Source organism: Piliocolobus tephrosceles, chromosome 6 (assembly GCF_002776525.5).
Source record: "Piliocolobus tephrosceles isolate RC106 chromosome 6, ASM277652v3, whole genome shotgun sequence".
Classification (NCBI taxonomy): domain Eukaryota; kingdom Metazoa; phylum Chordata; class Mammalia; order Primates; family Cercopithecidae; genus Piliocolobus; species Piliocolobus tephrosceles.
The window spans coordinates 136,654,389-136,672,691 of record NC_045439.1 but is presented as its reverse complement, the minus strand read 5'-3'; the positions used below and the strand labels follow the sequence as shown (position 1 = coordinate 136,672,691).

The 18,303-nt window shown below is 44.7% G+C and overlaps 1 protein-coding gene across 3 annotated transcripts in view; it reads left to right on the top strand.

Annotated features, from left to right (window-relative positions):
• Nucleotides 1–12,605, top strand: part of SLCO3A1 (solute carrier organic anion transporter family member 3A1) — a 315,736-nt gene extending 303,131 nt beyond the window's left edge. The window contains exons 10-11 of one of the 3 annotated variants that reach the window (XM_023220849.2): nt 2,992–3,234; nt 11,951–12,605. In XM_023220849.2, coding sequence (XP_023076617.1) covers nt 2,992–3,234; nt 11,951–12,033 — 326 coding nt within the window. In that variant the 3' untranslated portion in view covers nt 12,034–12,605. Of the gene's footprint in view, nt 1–2,991; nt 6,129–11,950 lie in introns of those variants that run through there. The other 2 variants (XM_023220848.2, XM_023220847.2) reach the window with 2 other exon arrangements.
• The last annotated feature ends 5,698 nt before the right edge of the window (nt 12,606–18,303 follow it).

The window sequence follows — 18,303 nt, the reverse complement described above, 5'->3', positions numbered from 1 at the left end:
TGAAGAACCCGGAAGTGCACCATCTTGCCTCGGTTCATCCAAACAGTAGGTTTTTTTTTTTTTTTTGGAGACAGGATCCTATTCTGTCCCCTAGACTGGAATGCCATGGTGTGATCATGGTTCACTGCAGCCTGGAACTCCTGGGCTTAAGTGATCCTCCCATCAGCCTCCTGAGTACTTAGCTTTCACATTGCTGTTTAAAGGTTTTGTCATCTGGTAGTGGAGCTTGACAACAGACAAGATAAAATTGCCATCTTTATCACATGGAGGTATGCCCTACTTGAAAGACAACCAAATATTATAAAAATTATCACTCAGGTACATGAATGAGTTACATAGTGGTATTTTAGAGGGATATTTTGGTTTTAACAAATATTAACAAATGATTCCTTTATGTTGCAAATTTCCTTCGATGTGCTTAAAATATGATCTGATTTGCACCGACCTGAATTTGTATCCAAGTATCCATGCATTATAGAGCAAGGGACACCTACCTGTACCCTCCGTTCCTTCCCACAGCAAAGCGTTTACTAAAGGCGTCTTCTCTAACCTTGGCTCACCATCGCCAGGTGATGGGTGGCTAGAACAAAGTGAAATGGCCTCAAGAAAAGTCACAAGGAAGGAGGAGTATTTGGGAGCTAATCACAATATAATGATTATGCCCCATGCAGAGATAGGAAGGTGAATGGATTTGCTTTGCCCTGCTGTGCCACAGAAACAGGCCACATTAGTTCCATTTATCTCTAGGTCTATCTGTAATACAAACTGGCTCCAGATCTTCATTTTTTACATAAATAATGTGGCATGTGGCTTAGTTTCTATTATGCGGTTGCCATGGCAGTTCCTCCAGTTGGCTCTTTTTCAGTGAAAATGAAAAAAGGCACTTGTTAGGGGGCAGGGAAAATGCACAGGGTTGGTGGGGAAGGGCTCAGACACCTGGGCAGCCCTTGGGATCACAGGGAATGCTAGGAATGTGAGTTTCCATTCGGCAGGACCACAGCCCGACCTAGCAGCTGGAAAGAAGGAAGCAGGTTGTGTGGGATTTTGAGCTTGGAGCTTATTTATTAAATCGAGCTGCTTGGGAAGTTTAATGAGGTTTCAACCAGAAATCTTCTCGGGGCTTCTCTTTGGGGTAACAAGCAGTGGAGGTGGAAAGTTCCTAGGAGAAGTACAGAGGCACCTGGGTCGAGAGCACCTAGAGCTCTGCCAAGCTCGTTAGCACTGATAGGATAACACGGCCCTTCTCTCACCCGATTCCAGGCCTGTCATTAAAACCAGGGAAAGGGCTACTTCCTTCATTAAACCTTCCCTCTCTCCCTGACTGCCTTTGGAGGCCCCACAGAACAGAGGTGCTGCTGTGCTTATCATGCATGTGCTGTTATTGCGGCGATCATGGATGGACTTCAGGGGCCTATGAACCCCCTGAAATACGGGTTTGATTTTATGGGTAGGTGTATTTTTCAGGGCTATGGGTCTAGATCTCATCAAAATCTCAGAGGGACCTTCCTTAATACAAAATGAAATTCAGATGCTCTAGGACTGGCTCTGCAAGGAACACTCCGGATAGAGGTATATGGGCCCTGGGATTTTAGAGTTGGCCACACCTAGTTCCAGAGATCACTTCCTCCTTCTGCAGTCTGTCACTGAAGATGGTTGGCACTTTATTCTGTCCTCAAGGTGACAGTTTTTTTTGAACAGTTAATTTGTATTAGTGACTCATCTATGACTTTCCCGTAGTACAGATAACACTCTCCCCCTGCACTCAGAATCACCTGGGAATGTTAAAGTGCTGAGGACTGCACTGCACACCAAATGCTCCGATTTCATTGGTCTGGGATGGGACACCCTGGATGATGATTGTCATGGGCAGCCAGGTCTGATAACTCAGGGCTAATAGCAGGCAGAGGAACAGGGAACTGAAGTAAGGAAGGGGAAGGGTTTTCACATCATCTGCCATTTTTGGTGATTGGTTGTAGGTACCGGAAACGCTCTACCGTGAGGGTTTCAAAACTGGTTACCGACTCATTCTGAGCTGGGAATATTCTTACCCACTGGTAATATACAGGGGAAGGGAAGTTGTCAGTATATATGCAGATATTTTCCATTTTAAACTTTATGTGTATATGCACAGATGTACTTAAGCCCAACTTGTGGTCCCTGCACTCAAGAGCACACACAGCCCTAAAAGCCCCATGCAGCCGCTGCTTTGCAGTTCCCTCAATGAGAATGCACTGCTTTCACTGACACTGAGAATGTTTCCCTTCAAGGAAGACTGTCTTGGCCTTCTCAGGCTCTCAGCAGAGGATGATGATGATAATAGCAGCCGTCACTCACTTTACATGGTAAAGTGGCACAGTACACACTGTTCTAGATGCTTTTTTTTTTTTTTTTTTTTGAAATGGAGTCTCGCTCTGTTGCCCAGGCTGAAGTGCAGTGGCACGATCTTGGCTCACTGCTACTTCTGCCTCCTGGGTTCAAGCAATTCTTCTGCCTCAGCCTCCCAAGTAGCTGGGACTACAGGTGTACACCAACATGTACCACAATACAAATTCCAGGTTGTCTCTTTAGTAGAGACGGGGTTTCACCATGTTGACCAGGCTGGTCTCAAACTCCTGATCTCAGGTGATCCACCTGCCTCAGCCTCCAAAGTGCTGGAATTACAGGTGTGAGCCACCATGCCAGGCTGATGCTTTCTATGTGTAAAGTTAGTCTTCAGAGCAATCTGGTGAAGACTATAGTATTATCGTCATCCCCATTTTGCAGATGAGGAAACTAAGGCAGGAGGGCGTAAATAACTTGCTCAGATTTGTACCATGATAAAAAGGCAGAACTGGGACACAAACTCATGCATTTTACCTCCTGAGCGTGTCTTTGAGCCATGAAGTCAGACATATTTGCCCAGCAGTGCTATAAGAAAAGCTAGGCAGAGACAAGAACAGGGAAGCACTGGCCACCAGATCCAGAACCTTAACCTTCTTTTCCCTGTAACAGGCTTCATCCCTCCACCCCTCATCTTCGGGGCCGGCATCGATTCCACCTGCCTGTTCTGGAGCACGTTCTGTGGGGAGCAAGGCGCCTGCGTCCTCTACGACAATGTGGTCTACAGATACCTGTATGTCAGCATCGCCATCGCGCTCAAATCCTTCGCCTTCATCCTGTACACCACCACGTGGCAGTGCCTGAGGAAAAACTATAAACGCTACATCAAAAACCACGAGGGCGGGCTGAGCACCAGTGAGTTCTTTGCCTCTACTCTGACCCTAGACAACCTGGGGAGGGACCCTGTGCCCGCAAACCAGACACATAGGACAAAGTTTATCTATAACCTGGAAGACCATGAGTGGTGTGAAAACATGGAGTCCGTTTTATAGTGACTAAAAGAGGGCTGAACTCTGTATTAGTAATCCAAGGGTCATTTTTTCTTAAAAAAAGAAAAAAAGGTTTCCAAAAAAAAACCAAAACTCAATACACACACAGAGACACAGACGTACACACACTCAGACACACACCGACTTTGTCCTTTTTCTGAACATCAGAGCCAGACAGGATTCAAAATAAGGAGAGAATGAGATCGTGCGGCGGGGTCCTGGAGGCCACTCGCGCGGCTGGGCCACAGAGTCTACTTTGAAGGCACCTCATGGTTTTCAGGATGCCGACAGCTGCAAGCAACAGGCACTGCCAAATTCAGGGAACAATGGTGGCCAGCTTGGAGGATGGACATTTCTGGATATACATACACATACAAAACAGAAAAATTTTTTTAAAGTTTACTAAAATAAAAAAAAAATTTTTAAAAAAAACACAAGTTGAAAACATTGCCAGATTAAGCACTAGTGACACACCCCGTGCCACCCTCTTCCTCCAGATGGGGGTGGGGGCGGGCGCACAAGTCGGAGGGGTGGAAGCCCCACTCCTCTCTCTGACTTTCGCAATATGGGTCACTGTGTAGACGACTCACCCAGTCTGCATGTGGTTCAAGGCCCCAGAGTTCTCTCAGTGATGCTAATGGGTGATCTGTGCTGGAGTTTGTAATTGGCACCTCTCGCCAGCTCCATTTCCATGTTCAAGACTGAGGGCCTGAGGGGGAGCCGGGTGGGGGGCCAGCAGCTCCCAGTGGTGGGCATCCACCTTCCCCCAGCCCCACAGAGTGACCTCAGGAAGCAGTAGGCCTCGCCTGGCTATGACTGACCCGGCTCAGAGCTGGTGAGACCCAACACAGTCCAAGTCATTTGCTTACATTTGCCAAACATTTTGGCATTTTTAAAAGAAAAAAACACAATCCATATGAATTTCAAACTGTTGTATGTATAATCCTCTAATACTATTTTTAACTACTTCTAAACTCTGTTAACCCTTCAGTCACTAACACGGTTCTCTAGGCTGGATTTATTATGCTGGTTGCTTTTACTTTTTTTCTCCTTTTTTAATGCACCAAAAATATGTGATACAAGGGATGCAATTAACCTATTGTAATTTTTATCACTTTATCCTCATTCGGATATTCTACAAAAACAAGAATATATAATGTGTTATAAGAAGAAAAAAAAAATGCTTCAAAAAGAGAGTGAATATGCAGCCTGCCTTTAAAAGAATCACATTTGAGACAACAGGAGATAATGTGATGAATTGCAAATTTGCCTTTTAGCTTTCTTCCCCATGATTCAGTGATCACTGTCATGGGAAGCCCTTTTATATTCATGCTTGACATTCCAAGAGGCGTTCTTTTCAGCCTGTGGAGGAGAAACTCTTAGATGTGGGTTTGTGGTGTATGGATGCAACACTTCCGGGGATGGGAAAGAAGAACAGTTCCCTAGCACAAGCTGTTAAGAAGTCTGTAGTGTCTCTGATAACAAATAGACCCACAAGCTCCTGGAAGCTGTTGTGTGTCCAATGCATGAAAATGTCTTTGACATTTTCAGGGTTAGTCTAGAACTAAGCCCCTTGTCTGTGTTTTGAAGGTGGGTGAACCTCAGAAAATGAACCTGTTATGATTTGGGGTAAGAATCACGTTAAAAAAACCTCTTGCAACCAGTACACTAGGCCTTCTATGGCCATTTCCATAAGGGGACAGAGCTTAGGTAAAGGCACACACTCATACACAACCAAGGGCCCTGCTAACTTACCCCTCATGCTTCTTCAGTAACCTTTGTTCATGTCACATTCCTGGCGCTGGAAAAAAAAACTCAAAGGTTGATTGGTTTGCTTTTTCACCTTGGACACATTTGCAGTTTACCCACAAGGCAAACAAAAGAATCAGGAAATAAAAAATGGTTGGGCGTGGGGCAGATATGGTACTAAATTTTTAATGAATGTTGTAAATGAAGAGGCTTGAATGACAGCCCAAATCTAGAGAAAGCACTGAGCAAGACCAACGAAAAGAAAAGCTGTGTCGTGGTGTGGGGCCACCGTGATCAGCTACCTGGGGCAGGATGCTTCTGAGACAGGCCTTTCATCTGCTTAGTGTTAGTATGTCCTTATGAAAATGGGGACACTCATCAGTATGTTAACTAGTAAAGGGGAGATGGTTCTCCAACCACTTCATAAAATATGTATGTTCTGTTATTCCTAAGGCTTTGAGAATATCCTGTACAGGTTTCGGTTTAGTTTTGCAAATGTATTGATAATAGGTCATTCCTATAGATTATTGCTTGGCCCTTCAAACTCAGTACACACACACTGAGGCCCTTTGACCTAGTGTTTTATGGAACTATTTGTTTTGAGAGAAAAAAAAAAAAAAGGTTTTTAAAACTCTTTGCATTTTGGACTTTTTTCCCTAAAATTTTAGGATGAATGTGAAAAAGATGTTAGAATAACAGGAAGACAACTCCAGGGCTGAGTTTTATCAGCAATTGGGTATACATTTAAAGACCCCTGTTGCAAGATGGCTCTGAATTCTGTTGTATCATCTTTTAAAATTTTAATTTTTCTCATATACTACCGAACAGAAAACTCAGTCTAGATTTAATTTGCCTTTTGTGCTCTAAAGAAGCATTGTACATACAACACTAGATCAGCCCCCTCAATTATCTGTTTGGTTTCAAGTGAATGAAAAGATTTCCTGGTAAGATCTCCATTGGATTTACAGAACACAAAAAAATGTATGGGATGGAATAAACCTAGAAAGTGAATGCTAGAGTTCTCTCTCTTCTGCTACAAACTCCTACACCATCTCAGTTGAACATGCCCAGGGGTGGATGAAAAGTCTCTCTCTGCTGAAACTGACAGATCTTTGTAACTCCTACGCATAGACCAAGAAGGTTTGGGTTTTGTTTTTGTTTAACCAATATCATTCCCTCCTATGAAGCAAGCACATTTTGCAAAAATGCCTCTCTAGGGGACGCGGTTTGCTGTCTTCTCTCAGCTGAGGCTGTGTGCTGTCAGGGAAAGCTGGCTCTGAGGCACCCTGGGGACACAGGGTTCCAGAAGGCCACAGCATGGCATGCTGGCTTTCCTCACAGCTAACGAAGGAGTGGGAGCAGCCTCCTTTCACGGTCTCCCCAAGGAGCTTGCTGGGAACACTTAACAGACAAAATAATAACTGGAAACCCAAGAGCTCCTAAGGAATCATTTGACAGAGTTGCTAACATCTTCCAAGCAGGAGGGAGCATGCCCCTCCATAAAAATCACTTCCTTTTCACCATCTGATCATGGAATAGCTCGCTCTAGCGCTTTTAAAGATTGGTTAAGTGGCATCTGTACATTCCAGTCCCCTGATCCCACTCCCCTGTGTCCAGTAATTGCCCTCCAGCTTCCCCTCACTCACACTATGGCAGGGCTTCCCAGCCCTTCTTGTTGAAAAGCCTGCAGAAACGTTCCCCATGAGGGCAACGAGCTGATCCCTGGGATGGTAGTCACACCACTCTTGAAGAATTTTCCCAGGAAAAAGATTCTCCTGTGGTTACTAATGGTTATTCTTTCACACCTTCCAGAGGAGGTCATTCACTGAGGAACATGTAAAATGGAGATAGATACATGTACTAAAATAGAGAAACCTCCGAGGAAAAGTAGTTTCTGGCTCCCCGTGTGCCTGCTGGGCTGGTTTTCTTGCTGCCTGCTGCTTCCAGTCCTAGGAAGTCTGGTTTCTTCTCCACCCAGCCATGCCTGCCAGACCTGTGTAGTTTGCTCTAAGCCCTACTAGGAACCCCAAAGGCCCTACTCAGCAGTGGTAAGCTATGAAGGTCAATGTATAGATGTCAATGCATCTGATCATACAGTCAAGACCAGAAAAACAGGATGAGCTTCTGTTGCAGTTGGACGGAGTTACACTATATTTTGTTGTTGCTTGAATATTTTATTTGGTTTGGTTTAGATGAGGGAAGAAACCATGCAGGCAGTTCTTTCAGTCTAACAGATGGAGAATACTTGCCGCTGCCTGGTGCTATTCTTACCTGACTATCTTGATGGCTTGGGAGAACCACATATCTGGCCAGAAGCCAGAGGAAAGTACCAGATACGTAGCAGGGGCCTGCTGACTCCACTGGGCTTGTGCCACTCTCCTCTGATTGACCTCCTCAACCATGATCCATGTTTCCCTTTAGGGACTGTTTCCCCTTAGGTTAGAATCCACTTCAAATATCTAAGAGGTGCCAACTTTTCCAAGAGAGGGTGTTAGTGAAATTAAATTTGGCCTGGAAAATTAGTTTCAAGACCCAAATATAGTATTTACCCATTTTCTACCCTTCCTTCTTTCCTTTTTCATTACACCTGCTTCACCCAACTTATTCCAAACTGCTACTCCCCCAAACAGCTGCAAGAACATAATCCCTTAGAGTAAACCACCCTAAATGACAGACTTTGGACCCCACACCCCTAGTGTATTGTCATTGCTCTAGAGTAATTGGAATACCCTCTCACTGGTGGAAGATGCAAGGAAGATATTTTTGTTCAAATGCCTCTTATGGGGCCTGTTGCCTAGAACAGCATGTGGAATCCACCGTGAATGCACGCAGCCACCTACACCTGCCTCAGTAGTAGCTTCAGCAACCCAGAATGCTTGGTCATCATGGCAGGGACAACATGGGTTATAAAAGCTAAAATGGAAAATTCTGGAAAGCAAAGATAGCCCTATCCCTTAGAAACCTGTGACTGCCATGGAGATAGGGACAACTCACACTTCTCAGAGACTATCCACGTTAGCATTTTTCTTTGCAGAGTTTGTTTTATTTGGAGATGCATTGTATGAGCTTGATATATTCGAAACATGTATTTGTTTTATTCATTCCTTAAAATTTTGGCTATATGCCAAGCCCTAGATCAGATACAAAAGTGGAAAAGATTTGTTCCCTACCCTCCAAGAACCCCCATTTCAATGAGCTGGACACAAACAAAACCCATGGGATAATAGTATTAAGAGCTAGGGTCTGTCTGGGGATAAGGAGAGCCAGTTCAAGATGGTGGTGAGTTCTGCCTCATGGCAGCAAGAATCAAGAAGCTCTGGAGAGTGGGTGGCCTAGAAACTAAGAACTAAAGAACAGTGAGTGACTAATGGGGAAAGACGGTGAGAAGATGAGGAGCAGAATTGCCCCCAGAGAGCCACCAAAACACATTCACAAGCGTTTTCTGTAATGGGCCAAGTAGTAAATATTTTAGACTTTGTGGACCTGCAGTCTCTGTTGCAACTACTCAACTGTTGTAGTACTGTGAGATCAGCCATAGACAACAGGTAAACAAATGGACTATGTTCCAATAAAGCTTTATTTACAAAGACAGTCGGTGGCTGAGGGAAGGTCATAGTTTGCTGACCTCTGTTCTCTTGCACAGGCAAGGCCTCAAGCAGCACTGCATGTTTGGGGGACCCTAGCGGCTGAGCATAGGTGAGGCAGATCCCAGCGCCTAAGACTCTGCTGTAGCATGGGCCAGGGCATACATAGGAAAGGACCTTGAGCTAGGTGTCCATCGGCCTTAACACTCCTGACCATGAGACTCTAATTCAGATATCTCATTTCCAAGAATAAGGTAAGTACCCCTTTGCTCTCATGGTTAAAATTGAAGGCAACATTATTTTTTTCTTGTGTGATGTGGCAGATTTGAACTGTATGGTCTACATTCCCATACAGCTGTGACACTGCAGCTTGACTAGAGTAACCATCCTTTTCTCTTAAATGGTGGAAATGGGCACATGAGGGAGAAATGTTCAAAGCAGAAAAAGAAGAGTGAATCCAGATACCAAAGAGTATTTCCAATCCTTTTCCTCCCCACAACCAACACAAAAGACTGTCACCCTAAAGTTAACAGATATGCCAGGTAAAATACTTGGTAAGCACTAGTAATAACTACTACTAATAGTAGCTAACATTTTTCAAGCACTTACTATGAATCATCTGCTGGCTGAGCTTATTTCATGTATTAGCTCATGTAATCTCAACCACAGGGTGGCTCAAATTCACAAAGCAGACTTGGGATTCAAACCTAGGTGTATGAAAAAGCTTTCAGGTCTTAAAAAGCTCTCCTTATTCCCAGACAGACCCATAACCACTATGGGTACTACCTCCCTACTGGGCAAGACACAAGGGACCTCCCTCCCCACCTTTAGACACTGATCAAGAAGACTGTGGCCCAAGTGAACTGTGGGGCCCCACACGCTCCCACTTGCCTCCTGATGTAACAACCAGGACACCATGGCAACAGTGTTCTGGGCTGTGTGTTTTTCTATTGCCATTCCTGGTATTCACCCCTGAGCCCAGTGGTCCATTGATACAAAGTGTTTTACCTGAAATGGACAGATAAGAGGAATCCGAAAGGAGACTCTCCTACTCTAGTGCATTCTGAAATGCACTATCAAAGCACCAAGAGGCCAGGGAGGCACTCCACAGTGCTGGTCATCAGCTCCCCTGGAGAGACCCCAGACACCTGTCATGGCTGGCACCCCTTTAGTCTACAGCATCAACCACAGGAGATCAACTCTGGCCCCAGGGCTTCAAACACACTGAAGCTGGTCCCTAATTGGATATACTTCCTCTCCAAAGGAGACCAGGGGCACTTGTCATATTGAGTTCAAGTCCCTGGTCAAACTCAGGCACTAGCCACCCTAACTTGCTGTTCTGTCTTCTATTCTCAGATTCCATGCTTTTAGGAACAGAATATCCAGACATTTCCATTTTTGTAATAGTGACTCAGGTCAACAATCAAGAGTTGGTGATTATCATAAGTTTTCAATTTTTTCCCATAAGATAGAATTGATTATGTTCTTTTGCTATGAGCAAATGAACAACATAGCAAGTTTTCTGGAGGTTTAACATTCTGTAGGTGGACACTTGCCATCCCATTAATGTTTTTCTTAGCATTAACCTTATAGAAGATTCTCACACTAACCTTGTAGAAGACTGCTGTCATGGAGACATGTTTGGCAAGACCATTTGATTTTATAATCTAAGGCCATAAAATGAATTGGAAGCATAGAATTTACAAAGTGTTGCTATCAAAGGATCCCAACTGAACACAAATGGTGCTCCCATCCAGCACTTTAAGGGAGGGAAGGGGCCAGGAAGCTCATGTTTATTAAGCACCTGCTACCCACATGCCGGGTTCTGTGAATTCATGATCCCAGGTACTGCTCCCAGCAGCCTTCTCACACCAGCCCTACGAGGTAAGTATATATTCTTTTCCACTTCACAGGTTTGAAAACTAAAGCTCAGCAAATCCAACCCTTCTAAGATCACATAGCTAGTTTATAAAGCCACCAGGAGCCAGTGACAGATCTGACTCCTAAACCAGTGCTCTCTCCACTACAACACACAGCCCCCAAAGTTACAATACGGAACTGACTTCTTTAGCCTCTATAAAGCCAACAGAGCATCTACCTATGGGAAACCCCTAGCAGGAGTCTATTGTTTCATAGAGAAGTGAGCCAGGAGTTGGAGGTGAGAATCTCTGCAAAATTTTGCCTATGGGCACAGGAATCTAGGTTTCACTTTAATAATTAAATGTTGGAAACCTTTCAAAACACTCCTTCCTACTTCAACCTTAGCCGCATCAGCAGGAATTTCCCAGCCATTCATCAGCCTTTATCTTATTCATTCTGCTAAGCAGGGATGAACCCCAGCTCTCTAACTTCTGTCCCACCCTTCCTAACTCCCCACACCCAAGTCTTTCAGTGGAACCCCAAGACTATAAGAACTTGGGCCTTGTGAGAGTGAAGGAAGGATGCTCCAACTTGCCCAGGACTCAGGCTTCAGCTTCACAATCCTGAGGAAAGGAATGACATTTCCAAACTGTCACCTTTGTAGCACTAGGTCAAAGTCAAAGTCTAAAGAGGACAAATAAAATGGACAGGGACTTCTATGGCCTCATTGTGCCTATTGAATAGGAGAGCTGCATGTCACAGTCGATGAGACCTACACAGCTTGTGAATCATCACCGAGACTAGTTGTGTTTTTAATACCTTTAAAATGAAGCTACAGCATCTACTCTGGAAATGTGGCATAGGCTTAAAAACCTTGCTCCAAAGAGAATATCGTTTCACCCAGCATGCAGTGAATATCTGTGGCTACACAAAAAACAAACTGTCTTGAATGCTGGAGGAGAAAGCATGACATTGTGATGCCAGGCAGTTTTCTCTGACACTCAGTAATCTCTTCAATAGAGATATATGGTGACACTTTGAGCCCTAGAACACAAGGTCTGTCACTAGTAATTTACATAAGACAAGAATAAATTATTGACTGGGAGACATCTTATTCATCCCCAACATTTGCTTGGCTGTGGGAATGGTCATGTAGATGAATATCCTTCCCAGAAAAGATACTTGGCCTTCAAAAAGGTCTCTGGGCTCAGAATCTGGCCCCTTGGGGTTACCTGGAATGAAACCCAGCACTTTATTGCTTTGACTGCCTACTCTTGTCCCTTCACTGCAAAGCCATCATGCTATTAAATAAGCCTAACAAAAAGTAGGTGAAGCAGAAAAGACCGATCTCTTTTTCCTCTTGGCTCTTCTTCCCTCCTCCCCCTTTAGGCACAGAGTACCAAGACATTGAGACTGAGAAAACCTGCCCCGAATCACATTCACCTTCAGAAGACTCCTTTGTGAGAAGCTGAGGGCCTGGCCCTCTTCCTCTTCCTGGAGAGAACAGCCCACCACCACCCACAGACCTCGCGGGCCTCACTTAGCGTGCTCCTCCCTGCCCGAGAACCCGAGGGTCCCCATGTGGATTATCCAGCCAGTGTGTGGTCCTTTGAGGCCCCAAGCACAGGCCTGTGATGAGGACTAAAGAGGTGACTTATGGTCAGGAGTACTCCAAACAGCTCTCAGAGTAGGCATCTTTCCTGGGTCTCTAAAGAGTCATGCTGACCTGGTGTGCAAATTCCCTTCACCCATCCCTCTGCCTCCTCTGGGGATGGCTCGCTGACATGCTTTAGAAACTCCCCTCTTGGAAGTGCTCCTCTGACCGAGGGCTTCAACAGCTTTAATGAAATCAGCCGAGAGGGTAAAAACCATCCTGTTGCACAGAATGGAGGGGGAAAAAAGCACATACTCAATAGATTTTTGAGTGTGGTATTCTGTATTTTTGCAGCTTTTATTTTCCAGATGAGCAGTTTAGAAATATGTGATGTAAAGTACATACTGTACGTTTGCTGAAAATTATATTAAAAGCACTATTTTAATTCTTCCTCTGTCTCATGCTCTAATCTCTGTTACCTTTCTTGTGCCTTCAGATAGAATGATTCTAAAAGATTCTGGAGAGTGCTTCTGGACATGTGTGTTCTATATTTATGGGCTCTGAGGTTATGGACTTAAGAGAGTATGAGCTTTAGAGCCAAGAGAGACCTGAGCTCAAATCCCTACCCCACCACTTGCTGCTGGTGTGATGTTAATGTAGTGATCGGACTTCTCTTAGCCCCCGTTTCACCCTTTGTAAAATGAGAATATTAATGCCTGCTTTATACAACTGTAGTAAGACTTAAATTAGATCATGTGTAAAGGTACCAAGTGCAACATACAGCACAGAAATTGTCATTGTTCATTACTACCCCAACCTCTGGCTGGAATCTAAATGCTCCACACCATGCAGCTTCTACTGGTAACATTTAGTGGTCCTATTCTGTCACTGTCTGGTTTTCATTTCTGATTCTCCCACTGCCTGTAAAGCCTAGCAGACAGGCAATTGACTTCATCTCACAATAGCCCCAGTGTCTGGTATAGTGCATGTCATTCTGTGGATGATCAATATGCAAATGAATGAATGATGAACAAACAGCCTCAGACCGAGTCCCATTCCTCAGTGGAAACTATAGCATTTGCTTCCCTTTCTGTAGGTTCACAAGCCACCCAGTGGCTAGAGCTCCAGTGGCTTTCCCATACCTTGGTAGGCCTCTTTGTAATTGACTGGCTTCATCTCCATAGCTGTATTAATTCACTAGCTGGACTCCTACCTCATATGAGTAGGTAGGTTGGGTTGACACCTGCCACTGACCTGCAGAATGGAATCCCCACTGCATTACTCCACTGGCCAGACTGGAGTTCCAAACATGGATGCTTGCCAGAATTCTATCTGTGCTTTGTCTTTTGGGCAAAGGACCTAGAACGCCTCCACTTGTCTTATGGGGCTAGCCCCGTAACTGACCCATTTTTCTTCATAGTCCTCTCCATCCTGAATATTTTCCTCTGTAGTCCATCATCCACTGTAGCTGAGTTCACCCCAAATCAAAGCTTGTCAAATCTATTATTACTTGAAGACTGCACCCACCTCAGCCCTAAGTTGTCTTTTCACTCTGAGGCCTTAGGGGGTCAGGAAAGAATGTGCTTGACTTTAAGTCCCAATTATAGGCCATTGTTGCCTTGGGGGATTCTTTTTTAGCCTGGCCCTGTTATTTATATGATTGTTTATTTTTTGCAAAGCAACATGATTTATTCTCTCCAGTGTACAAATCCCAAGAAAATGCAATTTCAACATTCTCCATCCTGATGTGAAAAGATGCTGAAGCAGCTGAAAAAGTAGTTAGTGGTTCCTCCTGGGCTTCACCTGCACCAGAAATTCAGATGTAGGCAGAAGGGAAAGGAGTAGGGAAAGGCTATTGCTTAAGGTATCATTGTGTTCAGTCCCACATTTTACATTTGTTTTTGTCTATAATCCAGTTTATTTTCCCTGTCTACCATTCCCCCATAAAGGTGGTCAACTTAAAGAAAACTTATTCTCTCCATTTTATCTCAGCCTTACAAGGACATATTCTTAGGCAAGAGATTTTTCTTTCAATAGTTAAGTGAATTCATGAGAAATCTGTCCATAAAGGCTGTCCAACTATTAATAACTCAGAATACACGGCTTCATCAGACCCCAAAATGCCCCCTCTTCCCAATGTCCTCTCAGCTGCCATGGGGCACCAGGGCCTTGAACTACATACACAAATAGCTCATCTTCCACACCTGAAAGTCCAACTTGACCTCTTTTCCAGTCTTCAGGAAAGGGTCAGCCATGCACTCAAGCATTTGGCTCAACCAAAACAATAGCAGGTTGTTTCTGTGGCCCCATAACATGGATTCAGAACCACTCACACATCCACTTTACAAAGAACTTTCTGTCTTCTTCTTTTTAGGCCTTGTTACTTAACGAGCTACTTCCATAACTCTTGAGACAAGTGTCTACAGTTAATGCTCGAGGCAGACTCACTTGCTTTCCTGAAAGCCTTTAAAACCTGTCTTAACCTTCTTGAGTTACAGTATTTCCAGTTATAATATACATGAACATGTATTTATGGGATCCCCAAAGGAGGGCACTTCAGATCTTCCAGAATCCTGCTCCTCTGTTGCTCATAAAATTAAGGGGTGAAGTAAAGAAGACAGAACAGCAAGCTAGGATGGCCAGTGTATGAGTTTGACCAAAGACTTGAACTCAGTATGACAGGTGCCTCTGGTCTCCTTCGGAGAGGAAGTATTTTCCTGTGATGCCTCTCTACATCACACATCACTGAGACCTTCACCATAGTACACAGGTGCAACTGAAACATGCTGCCAATGAGAAGGAAGTGGAAGGCCCCTGTCCCCAGACTCTACTTGGCAGCTGACTCCTTTCTTCCTTCAGAAGCTTACCTTGCCCTCCATCTTATGCTTCCGTTTCTGTGGACAATCATTCTGTATTGAGGCAACTATATTTTCATAGTAAAAAGTTAGTACTTGATGTAAGTTTTAAAAAACAGCCCAAAGAAAATGAGAATTCTTTTCCATTGTTTCTAAAATCATCATTTTCTAGCTCTTCAAGTTTTGTACAAATGACTAGACATGACAATGCAGTACTACAAAAGGAGACATTCCTCTTCAGCAGGACGTTGGAGATAAGATTTTATGTCCACCACATCTCTGCCTGCGAATGTGACTTTGAAAGGTCACATTACTGCTGATCATTTTCTCAGGTGGTGTCAGTGGATTGATCCTGACAAAGTCACTGAGGCAGCTACTGGGGAGGAGAGTGCAGAGTGAAGACCCATGCTGGGTGAGGAGGGAGCTGAATGCACATAAGTAGGCCTCACTCCGACTTGGTCTTACCCTCCACTTCCTGCATCCCATGCTCCCTGGGAAGATGGACCCTGAGGAAGATGGTTAGTTTCATTCCATATTTCAAATGGATATATGTCAGATTAAAGCAAGGCCATGACTTTTAGCAAGTGAGTATGGACAGGACTCCGTGAAGTCCTCTGCACACAGTGGGCACTTCATAACTGGGGGCAATAGGAGAACAAGATGACTTAGGGGAGGGGTCCCCAACACCCCCAGCCACAGACCGGTACCTGGAGGAGATGAGTGGCAGGCAAGTGAGCATTACTGCCTGATCTCTGTCTCCTGTGACATCAGCGGCGGCAGCATTAGCGTCTCATAGGAGCATGAACCCTGTTGTGAACTGTGTATGCGAGGGATCTAGGTTGTGCTCCTTGTGAGACTCTAATGCCTGAGAATAGTTTTATCATGAAACCATCCCTACACCTCCCACCCCCACTCTCTCCATCCGTGGAAAAATTGTCTTCCATGAAGCCAAAAAGGTTAGGGACTGCTGGCATAGGGGAAAGAGCGGGTAACAGGTTTACATCCTGGCGGTTCAGCCACTTTTCAGCCTGGCCAGGTTAGCAAGTCAAGACTCACTCTAAACCACAGTCTTTATGTAGCTATAAAATGGGAAGATTACAGCCGCCTGCTTGGCAGGGACAACATGACAATTCAATGTACATGTATAGCCCAGTGTCAGTCCCTGGTGGGGCTCAGGAAGTCATGAGTTTCACTGAGAAGACTCATTTTTGGCCATATAAATACAAAACTACTTCTGTTTGCCAGTATTTGTTACCACTCTGCTCTTTGGGAACCCTCTCTCCTGCTGAGTAGTGACTCTCTTAATGAGTTCTCAGTCAATTTCTTCATTTTTTAGTCATTTCTACTTATTAAAAGAGCTTTGCTTCACTCATTAAGATCCAATCCTGACCATTTGAGAACTTCATCCTCATATACCATTTAACCCCCACAATGGCAGGCCTGGCCTGTGGCTCGGGGGGCCTATAGTGGAAGGGGAAGTGTGGTCTGCACTCTCCTACCCCTTTTCTCTTCCCTGCCCCAACTGGGCTCCAGATGGAGGTTTGGGAGCTGAAGAGGGAAGTGAGGTACATTCAGCAGACTGCCTGTGGCTAAGCTTGCTGCCATCACTGATGACCACTACTGATGTGGCTCCATCTGTCAAGTATGTTTAGAGGCAGACACGCAGGCTCCAATAAGCCCAGCTGAAGGAAAAAGCCATCCAACAGCTCCCTTTGGCTCTGGGGCTCCCTTTTGAGAGGCAGCTCCAACTCCCAACAAACTCTCAGTTGCCCACTGTAAGCTCCACCCCGCTTCAGTAAGTACCCTTTTCCCCTGCATGGGTTAGTCCCAGGGAAGCCCACAGCCCAACCTCATCTTTCCTTTTAGCTTGAATTCTAGGATGGAAGTATTAGCAAGGCTCTTATTCCCCAATATGAGTAACAGGTAGCTTCCAAGGGCTGTCCCTGCCTCCCTCCTCCATGGTCCCATCTTTCCAGTGTACTCCCCACACCTCTTTTCAGTCTGCTGTGATAGCAACAAGACACGTTGGTAAGTCCACATGCTGGCAGGACATACAACCAGTGTGCATACCCCTAAACTTTATGAGCAATTGCTTTGGGAACACTCTTCCCAAACAGTGCCTTGCTTCGGAAACATTACTCACCCAAAAAGGTGACCTCTCATGCTCTTCTCCAGCCCTTTGTGTGTTGTGGGAATGGGTGTGTATAGGGTGGGAGCAAGGAGTTGGTAGTGTGAGTTTTTCTGAAAGGAGAAGATCTCAAAAGATCCCCACCTTGCACGCCACACCACCACACTATACAAATACGGAAAGAGAAAGGCCAGCCAACAGGTGGCAATGATGAGAGATGACACTACCTCCCAATTTTTCATAATGAGCACACACCCTACACCTGAGCCTTCAACTGTCTTCTAACCTCCAGGTAGGTATGTCTTTGTAGATTTCACACTTAATCAAAGAGTGTTAGTTGAAAGCCTGGTATGGAGCCCTGTATCCTCTAAGGACCTGTAGAGAGATCCAAGGAGAACCTGCACTCAAACTTTCAATCTAGATTGAGGCAAGACAAGCATCCACATAATACAAAGACCCCTATCAGAGCCCTGTCTATTCAAGGGCTCCTACTGAGCAGCAGGGACATAAGAGTGATGGGCATTCGGAGAGGATAGAAGCCCTATGACCTGGAATAGCCAGAGGAAGCTTTCTGAAGGACTTGGAGCGTGCAAAGACCCCAAAGGAAATATTTGTCATTTAGGCTTCAGGTACAATGCTTTGCCCTGCCCATAGCAATAGGTTTCTGAAAGGAGGCAGGGCAGTGGCTATAGAAGTAAAATGTACACTAGGATAACAATGTACTAAGTGCTGGATGAAATTCTTTACAAAACTGTCTCCTCATTTAATCCTTGCAAGCCCCCTGTGAAACAGGAATTATTTCATACCAGCCCCTTAGCTGGGATTTGAGCCTCAGTTCCTCTACTTGCCATATGTATGATCTCAGTTTCCTCATCAATAATATTAGGATAATCATACTCACTCCATAAGAAGATTGTGAGGATTCAGTGAGATGATGATTCTAAATCACTTAGTACTGTGCCTGGCCCCTAGAAAATAACCAAGAAATATAAGGGCTCTTCTTCCACTTCAGCACATAGAAAACACATTCTCTCATATTTCCAGGTCATCTGACAGAGTGTTAAATTTTTAACAGAGCTAACTTGCATAGGTAAATAACTACAACAGCAATTATCTCCTTAAGGGCAATTATTTGCCATCACCATTTGCACCCACCGAAATTACA